Source organism: Vombatus ursinus, unplaced genomic scaffold (genome assembly GCF_900497805.2).
Source record: "Vombatus ursinus unplaced genomic scaffold, bare-nosed wombat genome assembly UNPS02014830.1, whole genome shotgun sequence".
Taxonomy (NCBI): domain Eukaryota; kingdom Metazoa; phylum Chordata; class Mammalia; order Diprotodontia; family Vombatidae; genus Vombatus; species Vombatus ursinus.
The window spans coordinates 4,036,120-4,059,250 of record NW_020954608.1 but is presented as its reverse complement, the minus strand read 5'-3'; the positions used below and the strand labels follow the sequence as shown (position 1 = coordinate 4,059,250).

General features: G+C 37.6%; 1 protein-coding gene across 1 annotated transcript in view; it reads right to left on the bottom strand.

Moving 5' to 3' along the window:
- DOCK4 (dedicator of cytokinesis 4) overlaps window positions 1–23,131 on the bottom strand; it is a 525,552-nt gene that overhangs the window by 47,973 nt on the left and 454,448 nt on the right. The window contains exons 29-32 of the mRNA XM_027838880.1: window positions 19,852–20,000; window positions 13,410–13,495; window positions 7,792–7,887; window positions 6,968–7,028 (exon numbers count right to left, since the gene is read on the bottom strand). Of these exons, the coding sequence (XP_027694681.1) occupies window positions 6,968–7,028; window positions 7,792–7,887; window positions 13,410–13,495; window positions 19,852–20,000 (392 nt within the window). The remainder of the gene's footprint in view (window positions 1–6,967; window positions 7,029–7,791; window positions 7,888–13,409; window positions 13,496–19,851; window positions 20,001–23,131) is intronic.

The following is a 23,131-nucleotide window of genomic DNA, read 5'->3' as shown; positions in this document are numbered from 1 at the left end:
CCTACTTGCAATGAGCCTACATTTCAATGGGGAGGTCATCCCAGGGATTCTTAACCTTGGGTCCACAGACCCCCAAAGGAGTCTGTAGGCAGATTTTAGTGGGTCCTTGAACGGGGATGGGAAAAACCAAAACCAAAACCAAAAACCTTTGCATCTTTATATTCACTAGCCCCTAAATGAAATTCAGTGTTTCATTCAATTATAAACGTGGGCAACAAACAGTGTTCTGAGAAGGGAAACAGTAAGGTTCATCAGATTGTCAAAGGGGTCTGTGCCACAAAAAAAATTAAGAATCCCTGATGCAGCCCAGCCTGCTCATGTTACAAATAAGGAAACTGAGGGCCAGAGTGCGAAAGTGATTTTAAAGGTGTCACAGCCAATTTGTAGCAGAGCTGGGGCAAAATTCCAACTATGTTAGACGCCAATGCACCATCAATGCCTCTGTCAGATGACTATTTGGGCATCATAAATATGAATCACTTCCCCAAGATACTGCCTAGACTCAAAAGGGTTTGTAACAAACTTTAGCCAGTGGTTTTAATTTATTTCTCTCTACTTGTCTTAAAGTATCTCTGTCCTTATCTGGGGACTAATCTACTTATGATACACTAGAAATATGATAAAGAGATCAGAGAATGCAAATGTTCTATTTTGACCACACCCAAAATGCTTCATTTATGTTTCCTGTAGATTATGGCATTTAAAAAAAAAATCAGTAAACAATGTTATTCATAGCCCTTTCTTTTAAATTAACCAAAAATCATTTTAATTATCTAGAATTGTTGTACCCTAAAAACATTGTCTAACAGCACCACAGCAGGGTTTTTGAAATTATCAAAGGATGATTTGCTCTAATAGCTTGCTGATAAGAAGGAGCTTTCTTTGAGAACAAAATAAGCCTTTTTCCTGTGAAGGAAAAGTGTTTCTTTTGAAAACATTTTATTATTACTGTCAGTAGACAGGAATCTTTCGCATGTGTCTGGCAAACATACTCGTGACACATAGAACAAAACAATAATTATATTTTCTTAGTATTAGTCATGTCAAAAATTATGCACATTATTAACTTAATGTTGGAATTTAACTCATGATTTTTCACAAGACAAGTGGGAACTTTCTTAAAACAAATACTTTAGAAATTACCCTTCCAAAGGATTAGTCAAAATGGACCAAAAAGAAGAGACAACACTAATTCACAGTGCATTTAAAAAAACATCAAGATCTTTCCATATGGAGTAAAAATTAAAAGGTTAGCCTACGAGTGACATATTAGGGTCTTTAATTATAGATTTTCTTATATTAGCCTGAAACAATAATTACTCTAAAAATATGAGCATCTTTGGCCTATTCACTATGCCTGATATATGATCCCCGAATTCAATCAATAAACACTTATTAAGCACTTACTTCATGCCAGGAACTCTGATAGGTACCGGGAATACAAAGACATAACAAAACAACCTCAGCCCTCAAATAGCTTCTAGTCTAATGTAGTAGAGACAGAAGGGGGAGGGGGGTGAGGGAGAAGCCAAACACATAGAAATATACATAAAGCTAAACAAAGAAAAATACATACAAAGCAAATAAAGGAGGTCACTAGCAACCAAGGCTTCACGTTGGACGTGGTGCATGAGCTAAACATTCAAGAAAATGAGAGATTCAAAATTCCAAGGTAACAAGGGTGTGAATTCTGGGTATGGAGGATAGATTGCACACAACTACAGGGACTGGAGATGAAATTTCATGTACAAGAACTAGCAGTTAGGCCTGTTTGGCTGAAATGATGACTAAAGGAGAATGATGAACAAACAATAAGCTTGGAAAGCTAGGTGGATCCAGGGTGTGTAGGGCTTTAAATGGGGGGAAAATAGTTTACATTTTATCTTTTATCTTAAAGGCAGGAAGAAGCTATTAAGGTTTTTTGAGGTGGTGCAGGGAATAGAGCACTAGCTCTGGAAGCAGGAAAACCTGAGTTCAAATCCAGCCTCAGACACTAGCTATGTGACCTGAGGCAAGTCACTTAACTTCTGGTTACCTCAGGATTAAATGAAATAATTGCAAAGTGCTTAGCACACAGTAGGCACTATATAAATGTTTGTTCTCTATTCCTCTTTATTCCTCCCTTGAGTGGGAGAGAGGCATTCTAGTACTTCAGAACTTTGGCAACTGTGTGCTTGATGGATTGGGGCAGACTAGAGGCAGAGAGACCAATTAGGACAGTACTACTGCAGTGGTTAAGGAAAAAAATGATTAAGGGTTGATTAGAATGGTAGCCCTACAAGTAAATAGAAAGGGAGGGGTACAAGAGATATTATGGAGGCAGAATTAATGGGACTTTGTAACTGAATAGATATGGGGTAGCAAACATGGTTGACAATGACTAAGTGATGATGGTACCCTGAATAGAAATGGGGAAGTTAGGAAGAAGGAAGGGTTTGGGATGAAAGACAATGAGTTCTGTTTTAGACATTTTGAATGCAGATGTCTACAGGATAACTAGTTGGAAATGCCAAACAGGAAGTTCGTAATGTAGTGCTAGGGCTCTGGAGAGAGAAAAGGGATAGATACTTGGATCTGGGCATCACAGAATCATAGGACCACAGGCTCACATATTTAAAGTTAGAAGGTACTACCTAAGCAATCTCATCAAACCACTCATTTTTTTTCTTTTTTTTCTTTCTTGGCGAGGCAATGGGGTGAAGTGACTTGCCCAGGATCACACAACTAGTAAGTGTCAAGTGTCTGAGGCCAGCTTTGAACTCAGGTCTTCCAGAATCCAGGGCCTGTGCTCTATCCACTGGGCCACCTAGCTGCCCCTAAACCACTCGGTTTTAAAGATGAGGAAACCAAGATCCAGGAAGTTAAGTGACTTGCCCAACTTCACATCGGCAGTGATCATCAGAGTTGGGATTTAAACTCCCATCCTCTGATTCCAGAACCAGTGATCTTTCCACTGTACCTTGGAGTCATCTGCATAAAGGTGCTACATGAACCAGTGGGAGTTCATGAGACCATCAAGGGAGAAAGAACATAAAGAGAAGAGAAAAGGGCCAAGAATAGAGTTACTAGATCAAAGGTCAAGATATGAAAGATTATGCAGAAAAAGATAACAAAAAGGAGAATGGGCTTGCATAGGAGGCAGGCTACGCTTCTCCTATATGCCTATTCCAGCAAACATTCTCACCAGACCAATGACGAAGAAATCTAAAGAGAAGCTTAATTAAGTCATTTCTTGTTGTTGTTGTGCAGTTGTTTCAGTTGTGTCTGACTTTGTGACCCTACCTGAGGTTTTCTTAGCAAAAATACTGGAATGGTTTGTCATTTCCTTCTCCAGCTCATTTTACAAATGAGGAACTGAGGCAAACAGGGTGAAGTGACTTGCCTAGGGTCACACAGATAAAAAATGTCTGAGCCTGGATTTGAACTCATGAAGATGAGTCTTCCTGATGACAAACCCAGTACTATATCCATGGCACCACCTAGCTACCCTAAGTTATTTCTACTATCCCAAAGCTACACATACACACACACACACACACACACACACACACACACACACACACACAGAGACAGAGAGAGAGAGAGAGAGAGAGAGAGAGAGAGAGAAATAAAACCAAAAACCAGCTAGAAACACATGGGCAAGCAGAAAAGGGGTCTAACATCAGCACCGATAGAGAAGTCAGCAGCTTCCCAGTGCTATTGGCCAGAGATATGTGTAGCCTTTAGGGCTATGCATACAGAGGCAACAAGAGTGGAATCCTCCCTGTTATCCCCATTCCCCCAAATCCTCAGTGTGGTCAGAAAGCCATAGTGTGGGAACTCTGGAAGCCATGGGGAGTAGGAGGTAACAGCGAAAATGCTACAGAGCTCAGCCCAGGATAGCTCAGGCTATCAGGGGCTACTAAGTCCCTAACATTCTGACCTGAGATGCCAGAGAAGGTCCTGAGGATTCAGGGCTCTGAACTTCAAAGAACCCTTGGGGCCTAACATCAGGAGGTGGAGTTTAGCACAGGAATTCAGGGGACCCAGCAAAAGACCAATCAGAGAATATCACCCCACCAAAACACAGTAGAGGGTAGAGCTTGACCTTTGTGTAAAGTCCCAATTCAGGATCTAAAGCTGGAGGGATGAATAAACCAAAGAAAATACCAACTACTATACTAATTCCTATAGCTCTAGAAATGTCTTCTCCCACTCCCACCAAAAAAAACAGAGGGGAGAATACCTTCATAACAACTACCAACAGAGACTCAAGGGAAATGGATTTTCTGCAAAAATTACATGGACACCCAGAAGAAAGGTAGGAAGAGATAAAAATAAATAAATAAAAATTATGGAAGAAAGAATTGGAAGGAGATAAATAGCATAGAAGAAGTGGTAAACCTTAACCAAGTAATGCACTACCTGAAAAAGATAATAGATCAGACAGAAATCAGTGATTCCACTAGATGATAAGAAATATTAGAACAAAATCAAAAGACTAAAAAAAAAGAACAAAATGTGAGATATCTGATATCTGACACAACTGATCTGGAAACTAGGTCAAAGAAAGATAACTTAAAAATCATTGGACTTCCTAAAAAACTATTTTTAAAAAGCGTGAACACTATACTTCAAGAAATTAAAAATGAAAATAGCTAAGACATATTAGAACCAGAGGGCAAAGGAAGATAGGAAAAATTCACCATTAATCTCCTGAAAAAAAATTCAAGAAGAAAAGTCCTGGTAATGTTATAGCCAAAATCTAGAGCTCTTATGTCAAAGAAAAAAATACTGCAAGCAACCTGAAAGAAGTTCAAGTACTAAAGAAACATGATCAACATCACACAAGACCTGGCAGCTTCTCCTCTAAATTAGAGATTGTGGAATAAAAATTCCAAAAGGTATAGATTTACAATCAAGAATGACTTATTCTATAAAACTGAGTATAATCATATGGTGGGGCAGGGGGTGGAGGTGGGGAGGGTGAGAGGAAGGCATGGATCTTTAATGGAAAGAGATTTTTAAGCATTTTTGATGAAAAGACCAGAGATGAAGAGGAACTATGAGATATAAGCACAAGAATCAAGAGATATCTACAAAGGTAAATTTATTTGATTATCTGGAAAGACCTGTATGATGATGTAGTGCCAACATTCGAATGGGGAAACAGGGAAAAGTAAGCGTCTCTTCAGAATCTTAATTTCTTCAAAGGATATTAAGGGAGTTAAAGAGTGAAGACAGAGGACCTGAGGGTTGATTGGTTCCGTTCTAAGGGTTTGGAAATGGGAGAGAAAAGGGCAGGTAAAAAGAATAAAGCATTATTTAAAGGAAAAAAAAGGTGGTATTGCTATTTTTCATAACTGGGTTAAGTGACTTGCCTAAGGTTACACATCTAGGAAGTGTCTGGGGCTGGATTTGAACTCATCATCTTGAGACCAGGTCCAGTGCTCTATCCACTGTCTCTAGGTACATGAGTATGAGGTAAGAAGTAGATAATTTGGTTGATAATTCACAGGAATGAGGACAGAGTTGCAGGGTTTTGTGTTATATGTGCATTTGAGGGGATGCTAATAACTATGAAGCTGAATGAGGGTAAAGATACAAAAGTAATCAGCTGCAATAATGTTAAAGTCTTCTTAATAACAGAGGTTGTAAAGAAAGGAAGAATGGATGTGAACACTATGAAGTAAAATGAAATGGTGCTGAAGGGGGCATAATATGATTTAAAGTTGAAGTCAAATATGGACTGCATGGAATTCAAGGTCACAAAGTAAAGCTCTGAGTGGTCAGATGATGGAACTTAGAATAGACAGTGACATGCCAGGAGGAGAATAAAAATATTAGATGTATAAAAAGTAGTATGATATTTACAAACTCAAAAGAAAGCTCATTTCAAGCAGGGATTATATTATTCTTTGTAACTTGTATCCTCAAACACCTAGTACAGTATCTAGCACATAGTAGGTGCTTAATAAATATTTGTTGATTGATAGTAGTATCACCTTGCTTCATTCCAAACTGGAGTGAATGACATTTGTCTACAGTATTAATCCACACTTTACAGATGCTTGAAAAGCTAACCTCTAAATGTATGGTCATTATTTTAATCTACAAAGACATGACCAATAGATTTAAAAGACAGTTACATAGCATTTGCTATGTAATTATTGCCTGAGCTTGTCTTGGAGGCTAGCTGGCAATTGGGTAATAAGTTCCTATCCTTGAAACAAACTATAATAAAATTATAGTTTTGGTGCATTAAAACAATTTGATTTTCAAAGCACAATCAACTACATAATTATTATTATTTCAAGACAAGTACTGCATTATTCCTCAAAATGGACTCTTAGAAATGGTATGGTAGTTCTATATGCAATTAGGAAATCTACAAAGTAGTAACAAATACTGGGAGATATTTATAATATGAAAGCTAGCAATGGCTGTTTTGTGAATGCAAAGTGTGAAGGAGCAAGAATGTGAAAATTACTGTGTTAAAATACAAAATTGCCATGGATAGCAAAAAGAGGGTTCATTATTCTTTCCTAGAAATGGATTCAACTTGCTGAAAGGAATGAAAAGAATAAGGGTGCCCAAAGGAAGTCTACATACATTGAAGGGGAAAAAAAAATCTGATCGAGGGACACTCTGATATCTCCAAAGAGAACAACAGGTGTTCTATAAATGTTAAAATGGCTTCAACTTTTATGGTATTGAGAATTTATTCCTCAAGAAGTTTGTTTTTTTTCATTATTAAATTCTATTGCAGAGTTTGCTATTAGTCCTGGCTAGATTATAGTGGGAACACTTTGCTATAGCTGAATATCTATTTTTTATACTGAATCCAACATGTAATTTGTAAAATTCCTCTGAAAGTCACTCTTTAATTCATTTGAGAAACATCTAAGCAAAAATGTACACGTCATTATTTCTGTAATTAGCAAAAAATTAATCAGACATACATATAGAGAAAAAATGATTTACAAACCAATAGGCTAACTGTACAGCCAATCTTTTTGCCATCCACTTCTCCCATTTTCATGCAGTCCCTAAAACAAAATGCAATAGTCAGAAGTCTCAAGTACAGACAAATGCAGTATGTTTCATGAAACAACAGATGCCAGCTAAGATTATATAATCACAGCAGACAGGAATGCAATTAGACATTCAGCCACTGGAAGAAAGGTTATATCATAGCATGCTATGATTGTATATGACCCATTCAGGTGTGCCTATGAGCTCCATACCAAAACTTTGTGCTGAGGATTACATCTCCAGGGTAAGAGATAACACCATTATTTGGGAAGTAGAGAATAAGAGGGAATGATATAAATGTGATCGAGGCATATTGTTACATAAAATGGGTACTAAAAAAGGTTTATTTCAACTTAATCATCTTAATAGGAATAAATGCTTTAAAAATAAATATATAGTGGAAGAAGAGGGACAGACTTAATTGATCCCATTATTTAGAAAGGAGAGACAGTAATATAATATTCTTTTCATTAAAAAACAAGACTGGTCCCATCATAGACCACTTTAATTCTTCATCCATGGTCCTATTAATCAGAAAGATGCTTAGTTAATAGATTTTCAGAAGGGGACTCCCATTTACTAGGACTTGCCCACAACTGGCCAATAAGAATTTCCCACTGGCTTGGTTTTGAGCCAGTTATCTAAGTTCAAAAAGTCTCATGTTCTGATTGTCAGTCCTTTGAACTGATTACTCAAACAGAAGATTTATTCAATTTTAACCATCTGATGTCCTAACCCTGGTCCAAGATTTCTGGAAAGCATTGTGTAGGAGCTCACCTGTAGTCTAATAACCTCTCCATTAGACGGGTTACAGTGGCGATCAATGATACGCCACTCTCCCTCCATGTTTCCCGTTCAATTTTCTTCAGTAGACTGGAAAAGAAAAGAACCCAGGGCAATTTCAACATTTATTTTTATCAGTCACCATGACAACCATTTTACTTCATCAGTACCTTAAATACCTTAGCAACCACTGCAACATTTCACAAGTACCACGATTTGCAAACAATGTCTTACCTAGGATATGGACCAAATAGTGGAATTCTAATCCAGGAAGCATTGACAAAGCAAATTGATTTTCAGATTATCCAAGTCATCAAGTCAAAAAACATGCATAAGATTTTCAAAACACACAGACATCTCACAGCTCAAAGATATTTCCAAGTCCCCCTTAGACTGTTAGAAACTTGCATCTTGGAAAATTAAAGGACATGATACACATGGAATATAGGAGTAGCTCCAAGTTTCTTTTCAGTAGGATACTGTTTTATTCACATAAAAATGTTTTCCTACCTCTCAGTAGAATGCATCTTCATCCAGGCAATTTTACTGCAATGCAACTGCTACAGGAAAATCCTTGTACAGACGGTATGACGTTTTGCGTTTTTTCCTTTCACTTAACATTTGCCCACTCAATACATATTGTACTATCTGTGCACTCACTCAACAGTTTCATTCATTTAGTCATTAATCACAGAGGATTTTCTATGTAGGTTGTTAAAGCAGATTGATGACAAGTACTGAACCACATCTCTCCTCCTACATTTTCCCCTTATTTTTAAGCACCTTGGAGTCGAGGCACTAAATAAACGTGAAATAACAACAATCATAATAATTAGGAGCTGTGTTTTTTTTGTCCCCAACCCACAAAAAATTCAACAACAAGATCAGTGAATTCTTTCAGCGCTCCCAAACTGAACTTTTTTCTCAGAGACAAAAGTGAACAGCCTATGTCCACTCGTACAGGGAGGCTTTCCCCATTCCAAACTAATAATCAAGATTATTTTACTCCAAAGCCCTCTTCAATTCCTCTTTTCTTTTTTCTAAATTTCACCAGAAAACATATGGAAGAAACATTAAATATGAGTGAAAACTAAGTAGATGACTTGCCTGGCACCATTTTTTAAAAAGAACCAATAAAAGAAATCTAGAATTTTAAGAGAAGTGATGAAGCCTTATTTCTGGATCCCAGATTGTGGTTATGCTCACTCCCAAGTTTGTTTTTTTTTTTTTGGAATTTAGCATCCCTTCGCTCAGTCTGCTGGACTTATTATCTAGCTGTTTCTCTTTTTGCATCCAATCACATATGCTTTGTTAGCGTACCCTGTGCTTGTTCTCTTAATGCTGTTAGACTAAGTGAGGGGAAAGTAGCATATGGAAGGGATGGAAGGGATGGATCTTAGCCTGACTAATCACACAAGGCAGAAGGTCTCTTGGTTTTTGTTTTTTTTGGTGTTTCTGGCATTTAAACATTTTAAATGTATAGTACTCCCTATCAGAAACCTCTGAACAGCACCTTGTTCACATTGAAATGCCAAAACAGTATTGAACCATGTACTAATTCAAGATCTGCCTGCCAAATCAATTTGGGAGGATATAACAGCTCTGTGAAATGACTGCCATGCACAACCACACACTTGATGGCTTCAAAAACAAAGAATTCAAGTCAAAGTAATGAGTTCTAAAAATACATGAAAGCTTCTGTTTTAGAGATATGAATTTCATTACTCTTCTCAGCTCTCTGGTGCAGTAAGTAGGGAGGTTAGGTAACATACCCTGGCCCCAAAAAGTGAGGAACTTGGTAGAACATATTTTCATAATTAACTCAAGATTCAGTGTTGCAGTTCAGGTAAGGATCTGAGTCTCTAGATTATAGGATTATAGATCTAAACTGGAAGAGACCATCTGGCTTAACTTCCTCGTTTTACAGATGAAGAAACTGAGGCCTGGAGAAGTTAAATGATTTGCCCAAAGTTACAAAGGAATGAAGAGGCAAAGCTGGGATTCAAACTCGGATCCTGAGACTATAAAGTTCTATTCTCACTATGGGGAAATTCACTTATTATTATCTCTTTTTATGGACAGTAGGTTGGAAAGGGAGGATTTTTAAGTTGAGAGAAGAGAAATTGGTCATTCCCATCTTATTCCTAGGAATTGTTTGACATCTATTTCCATGTCAGATTAAAATACTACTTGATGCTACATTATAAATAATGGGATCCATTTTATAACACTTGGAGGTTTTGGGAAACAGAACAAAATATCTCAATTATAGAGTAACCTGCTCATACATGTCTTAGGTGCTGTGTCATAAGGTTTGGGAGGGGGCATATCCCCCAAAGGGTCACACTGTACAACTCTTATGTCTACATGGCATTCTCTTGCCTAAACAGTAGCTAAGAGTTTTTTAAATTTAGAAAAAAATCACTGTTCTATTTTCCCCAATATTTTATGACATTTTTGTCATTGAGAACTAGAACTGTCTGGTAATTTCTAAAGTATCATTTTTTGCTTATGTTGTTTATTTGTAGAAGCTTTTCTCACAAGGAACAAAAACTTAGTAAAACTATATTCAAAATAGTTCAGTACCATGGGAAATTTAGTCCTTTTAACTTGGTATGTCTTCAACAGAAAGTATCTTGGGAAAATACTAATTGGGAGATAAGGAGAAATTCAAACTGCTACTTTTGGAAAGCTTTGCTAAAAAAAAAAAGTTCATTATCTCTGAAACAATCACAAACTATTATAAAATATTTTATTTTGTCTATTTATTATTCATTATGACAATTACCAGGCTATTACAATTCAGGTGACTGCTTAAACAAAATATATTCAGCAAGGCAAAAAATAAATATTAAATTGAAACCACCCTAGTAAAAGGGGGGAAGGACAAAACAATAAAGGGAGTACAGTGGCTATTTTGGTTATGGTTATCAAGGGTCCTGGAAAAACTCTGAAGTACATCCAACAGAAATGGCGCCTCACATTAAGTCCTTAACCCCTACTCAATTCTGAATCAATTGGGGTTCATAAAACCAAGAGCACTCCAATTACATTTAGCATTGGAGAAATATATTGAATAGAAGATGGAAATTCAGTGTACCAAAATGGAAAGCAAATTGGAATAGATGTCAGCAGATCAGGGTCCTGATAACCAGTGACTTGGGCATGTCATATATTCTTGATGTTTTATGGTTTCACAAAATATCAATTTTTGGAATGGCATTGTGAATCTTACCTATGTGCCTGAGATGCTACATGGATCAGTGAGGAAATGGATCCATAGAACTATTTTATATATAAATATAAACACACAATCACGCATATGTGTATGTGTAGGGGTGTGTGTGTGTGTATGTGTGTGTATACATAGATAAATATTGTTAAGCTTTTGAGAAGAAAGGGACATCACTGCTGGAATATCATTCTTTTAAGCACATTAATTCCTCTTCACCAATTCTTTGATGAACTTAATCTATGCCATTTTAAAAAGGAAAGTAATCTTGCTAGGTAGGTTCTGCCTCCTCCTCCACCCACCTCCAAATCCAACTTTATATTCTGGCAGCACTGAGTTACTTATAGCTTTTCTACTTTTGAATGAATATCAAACAATACTTAAGGAAGCATGAATTTAAAAGTCCAACTGAGGGTCTGCTCCCTGACTTCATGTATTTTCTAAACTCTTAATTTATGTGACAACTCACTGTGATATACCAATTCATTATGGTTGCTCTTGCCAAAGGAACACTTCCTGAAATTCAGTTTGGGTTTCTCATTTTCCTGACCACAGGTACAAATGACATTTAATGATCACTTAAGTGTTGGCTTATCCCCCTATGCTAATTACAAAAGCATGAAAGCAGAATATTGTTGCCATCTTTGTGAAACTATGCTAAAAAGGCAAAGCAAGGATAAAAATGTCAACATAAGACATCAGGTACCTTAAAAGAGTCACAACTGCAGAGGGCTTAATATTTTAATTGTTGACTTTTTCCCCAATGTCAGGGATCATCCTCTATTTCAAAGTCATTTTTATGTATAAGCCATCCCAATTAGATGCTATCAGGCTTTTTTTTTAATAAAAGAAATCAGAGGCACTATTGAAATATGTAAGTATTTAATCTTACAAATTTATTCCAAGAAATGAGTCACAAATCTTTAGAGAATCACTTCATTGAAAGCTTTCTCATTTTTGTTCTCTGTTCAAGCCCCAAATGAAGAGCCCATCTAAGAGCTGTTGTAGAAAACAATTTATTATATTAGAGGAGGTTTTAATCAGAATTCTTGCTAAACTCTTGTCAGAGAAAGACAGATACCCAGCATACTAGGATGAATGAGTACTTGGTGTATTATTAATAAAAGTTTGAGTTTAATTATGGCATTAATCACATGAACATGGTGCTGTGTAGAATGTTGCACAAAGAACTTCTTTTATCATTCCCCAAGACAATTCATTTTCTCCCCCACTTTTTTTGCTTCAGCCTAATGCTTCTCTTAATGCTTCCATAACAATTATTGTAATAATGTGTACATGCAAACTGGCCTGCTCTGTCATTCACAACTTTATCTAATGCAGCCTGTCCAAGCTCCAAATTAAGGATCATGAGTAGATTTCTTGTTTGTTTGTTTGGGGAATTTTGTGTTTGACTTTCAGCTATTTAGGGGTAAATATTAGTAGGTTCCTTTAACTACAAAGCCTAGAACTGCATTATTTCGCACTTCTGAAAATAGTGCCAACATTTTACAATCAACAAATGAGGGAATTGCTTCCTTCAAACAAGAAGAAATTCTTCCTAAAAGGTAGACATGTAAGTGTACCAAGGCTTTTAAAGCACATATCCAGAAAATTTTTGAGAAAATAAAGGACCAGTCTGAAATTCCCAAAGCATTAAATCATTCTATCTATTTTGACCCTTTCAAATGCAGACCACTTCAAAGACTGTAGATCAATTGATAATTCCATATCTGTGACTAGAAACTAATTCTACTTGTGTGAACAACCTCAAAGCTCCTGTAGAGGCTCTGTGGAGCAAGGTCCATTATTCCTTTCTAGCCTTCATACAAAACAGAGTTTAGACTAAATTAAAATGTATCTATGAAACTTTAATTTGAAAATCTTGATAAGCAATTCCTAATCACTGAGCAATCGGTCCCAACGAGATATTTGTAGAATGGAATCAACAAGTGTTTCATTTTTAAGGACAGATGCAAATCATGTTAATTCCACAGGAGCTAACCAACTCTTATACCTTGCTTTGATTGAAAAGTATCATCCACTAACTTAATGATTCCCCACATTTCCCTTCCCCCTATCATCTCCACTCAAAGTCATCACTACATTTCCTGATTTTTAAATCATTAGGCATGAAAAGAGAGAATCTTGTTATGTAACACATGCAACCTGCCCCAATCACAGATGAAAATAAAGAGACAAGTCTAATCATTAACATAATAAGAGTTCGGAAATTATCCTTTATTTCACACCTCAAAAAGACAAAGCACGCCTGTGAGACCAAAGCTGTTCATGTAGTTCTGGTCCACAGTGAAGCTGAGTCACCTATCTTTTGCACCAACACCACTCAATGAAAGGAAGATGAGATACATTTATTACTCACATGCTGTTGAAGAGCTCACGGTAAGTTTCATCACCTTTGCCTTCTGACATCAAGCTATCCAATTTGTCAATCAGTTTGGCCTCCACCTGAAACATAGCCAAATATTAGCCGCACTCTCTCTTTCTTCTCTTTCACAAGCAGAATTTCTAGACAAACTGAAAGATATGTATGTATTTTTTTGCAAGGCAAACAGCCATATAAGATGCTCTCATCTCAGAAAAAAAAATATAAATTTAATGAGAGGTCACATTACTTGCTGTGTGTTCAACAGTGACGGTCCCCTTGGAATTTTTGTAGGGCTAATTTAAATGGAGCAACGTGACTTCAAACTACTGGCTGAGTAGCATTTGCTGCTGCTAAGGCAGCTATCTATTTATGGATTCAAACAAAAAAGCCAGTAGCCCAGCTCCACTGCCTGAATTCTCATTGAGAAGCTGCAATGAATAGCAAGTCATAACTCATTTTTTTAAAAAAGTGCCTCCTGCATCAAAATAAAAATTTCAGGTAAACAGGACCACTTTCTCAACAACAGTTTGGGGCTGTGCATTTTAAAAAGTTTTACTAGTGCCTTTTTTCCCCCCAGTATCACAATCATTTCTAAATAAATACTGTTCTCTCTCCCACCTGGAAAGAGACCCTAATTTAGAGGCTGCCTCTAAGACATATGTCACATTCGATTCCCATTGACAACCTGCTCCCTCTTCCCCACTGTCTCTATGGAGAGGAGAAAGGTAAATTCCATTCTTTGTTCATCAGCATCAATACTGGTTTTCACAATTACCTAGAATTTAGTTTTCTTTTAGTGTTCTTTCCATTTACATTACTGTGGTCTTTTTGTGTATTTCAGCAAGCATTTATATAGTTTTAAAAAATGCTTTAAAATGTTATATAATTTTAACCTCATAATAACCCTGCAAGGTAGATGCTATTATTAGTTTTATTTTACAGATAAGGAAACTGAGGCAGACAATTATGTGGCTGGTCTCACATTATACATTTAATATGATTCTGTGGCTGGATTTGAATTTGGGTCTTCTTGACTCTAAGTCAGTGGTCTCTCCTTTACACTATACCTAGCTGCATGTACTTATTTCATACAAATCTGTGTTAGTTCATACAAATTTTTCCATGCTTCTCTGAATTTCACTTAGTGTGCTATGAGAAATAGCCAATATTCCATTACATTCATATGCCACCATTTGTTCCACTATTGCCCAAATGATGGGTATCCACTTTGTTTCCAGTTCTTTACTATCATAAGTGTTGCTGTAACTATTTTTTATTTTTATTTTTTATTTTTTTTTACAAATCAAACCCTTCTATTTTTGACTTGACCTCATTAGGGATATGGAGCTGTACCTATTTTAGCTTTAAGTTCAAAACCTGATTTGCCTTTGGATAAAGGGGAGAGACAATTTTCAAATGAACAAGAAAGGGGATAGAAAAAAGAATTAGCATTTCTAAAAGGTTGGTAAAATAAAAACAACAACAATAACTTGTATTTTCAAAGGTATTAACTCTCCTCTCAGGACTATGTGTATGACAAGGAGAAAACTACAACCAAATCTGTAGGATGTGGCAAAAGGGAAAGAAAATGAATTCTACCTCCCTGAAGCAAAAGAGACTCTCCTGTCAAATACTTGACCTTAATATAGAAGAAACCACAATTTCTTATTTGAAGTGAAATTGAATTAACAGAAAAATACACCCAAAAGTGTAGCTTTCTCCAATATAATTTTCTACTTGGTCTTCATTCATGTGCTAGCTCTACTTTTGAAAGTGCTAGCTGGGTGACTCTGAGTAAGTCACTTAACCCATATGAGCCTCAGTTTCTTTGTATGCAACATAGGAACAATAATACTCGCACAACTTACTTCCCTTCACATAACAGTTGTGAAGAAATCATTTTATAAACCTTAAAGTATAATATCAGGTGATAATATTATATCAGTGTGAATTATTATAATTCTTCTTAATGATGATGAGAAATTGTTATTAATAACCAGTAATTTGGGGGGAAATTCAGAGCTCTTCCCTTCTTCTAAGTCCTTTAAAAGTTCAGTTTTCTTCAGGAGGACATTACTGATAATGAGATTGAAATGACTCTCTTCACTCTGGGTCAGACCCCACCCAACCCTACAAGGAATTTAATCTAAGGTGTTCTGCTCAGACTTGGGTTGGGTATACATTCTTTGAATTACTAGCCTACAGGGGGCAGCTAGGCGGCACAGTGGATAGATCTCCTACCTTGGAGTCAGGAGGACCTGAGTGTGACCCTGGGCAAGGCACTTAACTCCCCCTATCCAAGGGATACTCAGTCCTTTGTTTTAATATAACCCACCTTCAATGACATTAACCAATTAGATTTGATTGCTGTTTGATGGCCCACCTACTGTTCTGAAAGGTATATAAACTGTGAGTCTGCTGCCATGATTGTTTTTGGTCTGAGACGGCCAAATGACCATCCTTTTATTAATAACCTACTGGCCTTATTAATAAAATGATTAAATTAGCCAGAAACTATGTCTCTCAAACCTTTTTAAATGTCACATGATGATGGTGATGATGATGATGATGATAAAACCAGGAAAAATGCTTTGACCTTCTGATGTTTTACCAATAGAGTACTTTCACATACTTCTCTTTCCTAAAAAGCTCCCAACCCAATTCCTGAAACTAATTTTAACACTTCTGCAATGGTTCATTTGCAACAGCACAGAGAAAGGAATCAATCCAAGGATTCAACCCTACGGTGATTAGAGTCTTCTCAATATAAGCAGATGGCAAGGTTAGTAGCTCCAAGTGAGGCACAAAAGGCAGAAGCCACTGAGTCCTCACAAGATTTGGTTTCTTCATTTAAAAAAAATCTGTCTTTTTAAGATTGGAAAGTGAATTACTGAGACCTAAGTCTGTGAACAATCACAGCATTACTACTGCATTTCTTGTGTTTCAATTGCTTTTCCCCTTCAAATTAATCCTCACCCATTTAAAGAGAAGATCAATACAACATACAATGTATGAAATGAACAAAGCTGAACCATTCCACAAATACAACATCCAGAGCTCAAAGGATTTAAGCAATTCTCAAAAACCATTAACTCCAGGATTCCCCCAAGTGGGACCCATCTCTGACCAAGAAAAGATACTGCTGGCTTTAAGATATAGAATTATAGGCTTATAGAAAGCTAGAGCTAAAAGACACCTTAGAGATCGATCGCCTGGAACAGCCAACTCATTTTACCAGGGAGGAAATTAAGGCCCTTCCACAGAGGTAAAGTAATTCATCCAAGGTCATATGACTAGTTAATCAATCAATGAACAAACATTTATTAAGTGCCTATTATATGCCAGGAACTATACCAACCACCAAAGATACCAAAAGAGGCAAAAGACAGTCCCTGCCCTCAAGGAGCTTACAATGTGAAGGGGAAGAAAACATACAAACAAATACATGCAAAGGAAGGATAAATAGATAAGGATAGGATAAATAGAAAGTAACTAACAGAGGAGATGCACTTGAATTAGGAGGAGTTGGGGGACCGCTTCCTGCAGAAGCTAGGATTTTAGCTGGGGCTCAAAGGAAGCTTGGGAGTCAGCAGTCAAAATTGAGGAGGGAGAGCATTCCAAGCTTGGGGAACAGCCAGAGAGAATGCCCAGAGGGTGTCACTGGATTGAAGAGTATGTGTTGGGGAGAAAAGTATAAGAAAACTAGAAAGGTAGGAAGGAGCTAGATTATGAAGGGCTTTGAATGACATACAGGGCATTTTGTATTTAATACTGGAGGCAATATAGGGTTGAGATCTGCACCCCAGAAAGGAAAATCCTGGACTTTCCCACATGGCCAAATCTCTGGCATTCACCTGAGGCTATAATCCCATCAACTGGCCTTTCACTGTGGCTACACCCAATCTCCCAATTCTCTGTTACTCTTAACCTAGCCTAGCCCTCCATTGTCTTACCTCCCTATGCATCCCTCCCCACCCCTACCCCTTCTCACCCTTAATCTTAGCTAGGCTCCATTCTTCCTTGGCCATGTGGTCCAGGTCCCTGGCATTCTATTACCTCGCAGTGCCTGAAGCCTCCTTGGCCACTCCTAGATCCCTCCCACAGTCTTTCTGTACATAAGGTCCATTCTGTCTCCATTAAGGTGCTCAGAGATTTTATAATCGAGCCAATAGCTCACTAATGTTCAGACTCCTTAAGAGTCTGCCCACTATGATGGATGTTCTAATAAACTTTGACTTTGGCTGAAAGAAGGCTTGGGTCAAATTCTTTTAAGCAGGACCCATGATTTTGGAGTCCCAACACCCCTAACCTCTAAACCTCAACATAGAGAGCCACTGGAGTTTTTTAAAAGGTAGAATGACACGATCCAATTTGTGTGTTAGGAAAATCATTTTAGGGGCTGAATGGAGAACACATTGGAGTGTGTGTCGGGGCGGAAGACTTGAGACAGGCAGACCCATGAACAGGTTATTTAAATAATGAAGAAGGCCTGTATTTGAAGAAGGACTGTATTAGAATAGTGGCAGTGTTAGAGGAGAAGGGAGCATATTTGAGAGATGTTCTAAAGATAAAATCAACAGGCTTTGGCAACAGATTGGTTAGGGCAGGATGAGAGATATAAGAAATAATGAATTACAGATCTTAGAACTGGAAGGGACCTTAGTAATAACCAAATGGAACTCTTTCATTTTATAGATAAGGAAATTGAAGTCCAGATGATGAGGTCTAGAGGTTTAGGGGTGCTGGGACACTGAAATCATGACACAGGGCTCCTGCTCGAATGAATTAGACCCAAGCCTTCTTTCAACCAGAGACAAGGTTTATTAAAAATCCACCATATTGGCCAGACTCATAAGGAATCTGAACATTCGTGAGCTATTGGCTAGGTTCTTAAGGAATCTGAGCAGTGGCTAGATTTTAAGAATCTGACCACTTTAACGGAGACAAGATGGACCTCATATACAGAAAGACTGTGGGAGGGATCTAGGAGTGGCCAACTAGTTTGGGGTGACTGCAGGGGTCTCAGGATGATCTAGATGGGAATGGCCAGTAAGCTGGGATGAACAGAACACCTGGGGCCTGGGACCTGGACACACTGCCAAGGGAGAATGAAGTCTAGATAGGATTAAGGGTGGGAAATGGCCTGGGCCATCTGAAGGTAGGGCTAGGTAACAGAATTGGGAGACTGGGCGATAATGAAAGGCCAATTGATAGGATTATAGCCTCAGGCAAATGCCAGAGATTTGGCCATGTGGGAAAGCCCAGGGTTTTTTCCTTTTTGGGGCAGATCCCATCCTCATCACAGAGAAGTTGAGTCATCCAAAGTACAGCTAATTAACTACAGTGCAAAGACCACGAGGAATTTCTTTAGACTCTTTACCCAGTGTTTTTCTTCCCTACACATCAGAACAGGTTTGGGAATCAGGTCTCTTGATTCCTTTTAAGCCAAGAGCCCTTTCTGATGGGGTGCTTGGGTGCTTGTACTGGGACCCCAATTCCAAGACCATATTTCTCCCTTGCCTCAGAAACACTATCCCTGGGTGTTTCCCCCCAGCCCAAGGACTCTGTGCCTAGCAATTACTCACGAGTGGGCCTCAGCAACACACTTATCTTTCTCCCTGGTGCAGTTACAAACGGCACCTGAAGGAATTATTAGTTTGAACTGGCTTTGCACTGGATCATAAAGATATTCATACCCATTGGGCTATCTATACTAACTCCCTACCTCATTATCTATATCCTGGACTCCTCATTATATGTATTACGGACTTAAGACATATGTATACTCCCTACATTTATCTTGTCAAACAAGACATTTATTGGCGGCAGACTGGGCAGCCCTCAGTTGGTCCTGACCACTAGTTAACTTAGTGACATAGTAGACCTAAAAACCACACCTCCATGTAGCCCCACCTTGGGCTTTTCCTGGTAAACTCTGGATAAAATGCCCGTGTAGTAGATATAAAAAGTGCATGTTCCTTTAAGAACTGACCACTCCTTACCCTCTCCCTAATACCACCCTGAATCACCTAATTAGCATATTTGGCACATGTTTTACTATAGTTTAGCCTATATAAACTTTAAATAAGGTCACAGAATCCTTGCCTGCTGAAAAGCATAACAATAAATCTTTGCCAACTTGATTTAAAGAATGCTTGAGTCTGTGAATTCGTTCCAGATGACCCCATCCTGTACTCTGGTCTTTGAGGGGTCTCAGCCTCTCAGACTGCAACATTTCCACCAAAATATAATTAATTCAACTTAACTGGTCAAATATTTATTACACTTCTATTATATGCCAGACACTCTGCTAGGTCCTGGTGATATGAAAATAAGAACGGCTTGCAGCCCTTAAAGAGCTGATAAAGAACTTGGTGATCTCTAAAATGCATTTCACTGAACTTTTGCATCTGCATGGGGACAAGTTTGTGCTTACCTGTTTAAAGTTGCCACTACGCCTTTGCTCCCAGTCCATCATATCATGGAAAATAGGAATCATTACATTCCGGAGGTCTGGCTGAGGTATCAAGGTTACTTCTAAGAAAGGGCCAATCAGTGCAGGAATGAAATGAAGCTTGTGTTCTCCTAAATAAAATAGAGAAATCTGAATTTGACAGTGATTCATAAAACTCACAGTATGAAAGAGAGAGCAAAAGACATCACAGTCTTCAATTACAGATCTATCCCATATTAGAAAAGAGAGGTCCTTGGAAAACTTGTTTAAGAGTAAACTTTTGCAAAGCGAATCTCATTTGCCATGAAATCCCCATTTAAATGGGAGGATTTTGCCTTTAGGAAAACATTTTGGTTGAAAGACAGTGATTCTCGAAGGGTATACTTTGAACTCTATTGAACTTACCCTTACACATGTATGTGTGTGAATCTCTCAACTCTCCCATAGTGTGTCAGGATTCCTCATAGCAAGAAATAATATACTGTGCCATGTGCAAAAATGTTTTTAAAAAATTGAGAACTGGGGCAGGTAGGTGGCTCAGTGGATAGAGCACCAGCCCTGACGTCAGGAGGACCTGAGCTCAAATCCAGCCTCAGACCAAACTTGACACTTACTATCTGTGTGACCCTGGGCAAGTCACTTAACCCCAATTGCCTAAAAAACAAATTGAGAACCACTGCTCTATGATATAATAAAATGACATAATATGAATACTGGAGATGTTTTCAATCAATCAACAAGCTTTTATTAAGCACCTACTATGTGCAGGCACTACACTAGGTGCTGATGATATAAATAAAAGAATGAAACAATGGCTCCTTGCAAGGAGCTTACACATAATAAGCTTACACTTTTTGAACAGATGAGGAAACTGAGGCAAAGAGAAGTTAACCGACTTGCTCAGGGCCACACAGTAAATGTCTGAGGAAGGATTTGAACTCAGATCTTCTTAACTCCAAGTTCAACACTCTATCAGCTGTGCCTCTACTCAAATGTGGGTTGGTGGTGTAAGTGAAATACATAGTACCTGTCGCAAACTGTTAGTTAACCCACATATTTCAAAAATTAAGGAATCTTTGAGACCATAATAAACAAGGATCAGTCAGAGGAACCGGACAGACAACAATACTTGGGGGGAAGGAGAATGAAGCACAAAGCTATCTTCAAGTATTTGAATAGCTATCTTGTGGAAGAGGAATTAGATTCGTTCTTCTCAGACCCAGAAGGCAGAACTAATAGCAATGGGTAGGAGTTCCAGAAGTAAATTTAGACTTGACATAAGGGGAAAAAACCCCACAAAATAAAACTTATTAACAATTTATGAAAATAGACCAGGTTTCCTCAGAGTGTGATGAATTTCCCTTCACTTGAGGTGTTCAAGTGGAGGCTGGATTATCACATTCTGAGGGTCTGTCAAATGGATTCTCATCCAGGTATGGGTTGGATTGTTTTCTGACATTGCTCCCAATTCTGAGACTTTGTGATTTAGTAAAAATAGAATTGACTTTAATCTTATTTCAACTCTTCAAGGATCAAGGTAAGTATTCCCATAACCAATATAAATCACAACTCATCTGTGACTTTGTAAATAGTTTTTGAGAGATTTTATGGCTAGAAAATTTATCACCCCAAGCCAATCTAGTGATAAGCATCTTTGAATTTGGCTAGGCTGGTCTTTAAATAGAAAGCATGGAGTCCTGGTCTGACTCAGGGTTAGGGTCTACAGGATGGCTAAGGTATAAGACTCTTACCAAACTGGAGATGCCTTTCAAGGGTCACAGGGGTCAGATCACTGACTAGTTAGAACAAAAGTTACAGTAAATACTAAATAAGAAGAAAGAAAAGAAAACACGGAGTCTTCTGACATCAGCTCCAATTCTGTTTAAATGGTCCATCCTTTCAAAAAAAAAAAAAGGAAATGGGCAAAAGTAGACTCTATGTCCATTTCTTAGAGAAGTTTAACTGATTCAAAATAGTCGACATAACAGAAAATACAAAAGACTGGAAATTGCTACAGAAATTAAAAACTTAATTTATTGCCTCTTGGAGAGACATGGAAATCAAGGGCAACACTGAGTTTTAATACAAAATGTAAATTCCTTTCCAAAACATTGAAGAGTAGGAGCTGGAAGACTAAGCAGGATCACATCATAAAAACATTCTGAGTAGAAAACAATGCTGCAGCACTTGAAATGAAATCCAGCTAAACCGGGTCATTATAAGAGCTTTTGTAGAAAATAAAAATAGAATGGAAACAACAAAGAAATGCCAAATGGAACATGCCATATTACAGCAATGTACTCTCATTGATGATGGACTCCTTTTGGAAAATTCTGAAATACTCTGAATGATTCTAAGCTATGCATTGCCACAAAAACGCATCTCTCTAATAACAATATTATGTCAAATATACAATATGATTATAAACCATGGAGTAGCACTAGCCAGGAAGGATATGTATGTATGTATACATACACATATGTGTATATAGTCCAAGGAAGAATGGGAATATTCATGATTCATGCATGTAGACTACAAAATATAATCGATAATGAATGGTGTGTAAAAGTGATACAAAAGATGAATGGAGACTTAAATGACTGATAAAGGACATGGATTCATCATGCAGCAAAAATGATGGAAACAGAAGGACAGTCACATGAGTATCATGCAGATGTTAAAATAACCAGAGAAAGACTTTCAGCACATTGGGTAAATCATCTATAGAAAGACTTAAAAAAGAAACACTGATCATGAATGTGGAGAGGTTGTGACCTGTATAAATTACCCACAGGGATGAAAATCACAGAGCAATCACTATTTTCATAGGTAGGAATTTTCACTTAGTGGGTTTCCTTTAAGTGAAAAATACCCAAAATTATCTAACTCCTTGACTCAGGAGGATATTTTACATCAAAGGTTGCAGTCATTAATGTCAATATATGGACCAGGAAGTTCTGGTCCAAGTAAAGAAGAAGACAAAATGTTCTCCTCTCATGGAGTCATTTAGGACCTAGGGATTCTTATCAAGTTTTAAGGTTTTTAAATTTTATAAAATTTTACAACATTCATTGTCAATATCCACAGCAAGACAGCAAAATAAAATGTGTTATAGTGGTAAGATTAGGTTGTAGAGCTTTCTAATAATAACCAAATAGAAGTCATTCCAATTTATCAGCAGGGGAAGCAATCAATTGGGGCTCCAAGAAACCACAAAGGCCATGGTGAAGTGATAAAGGATGGGGCAGCCATGGAAAACCTA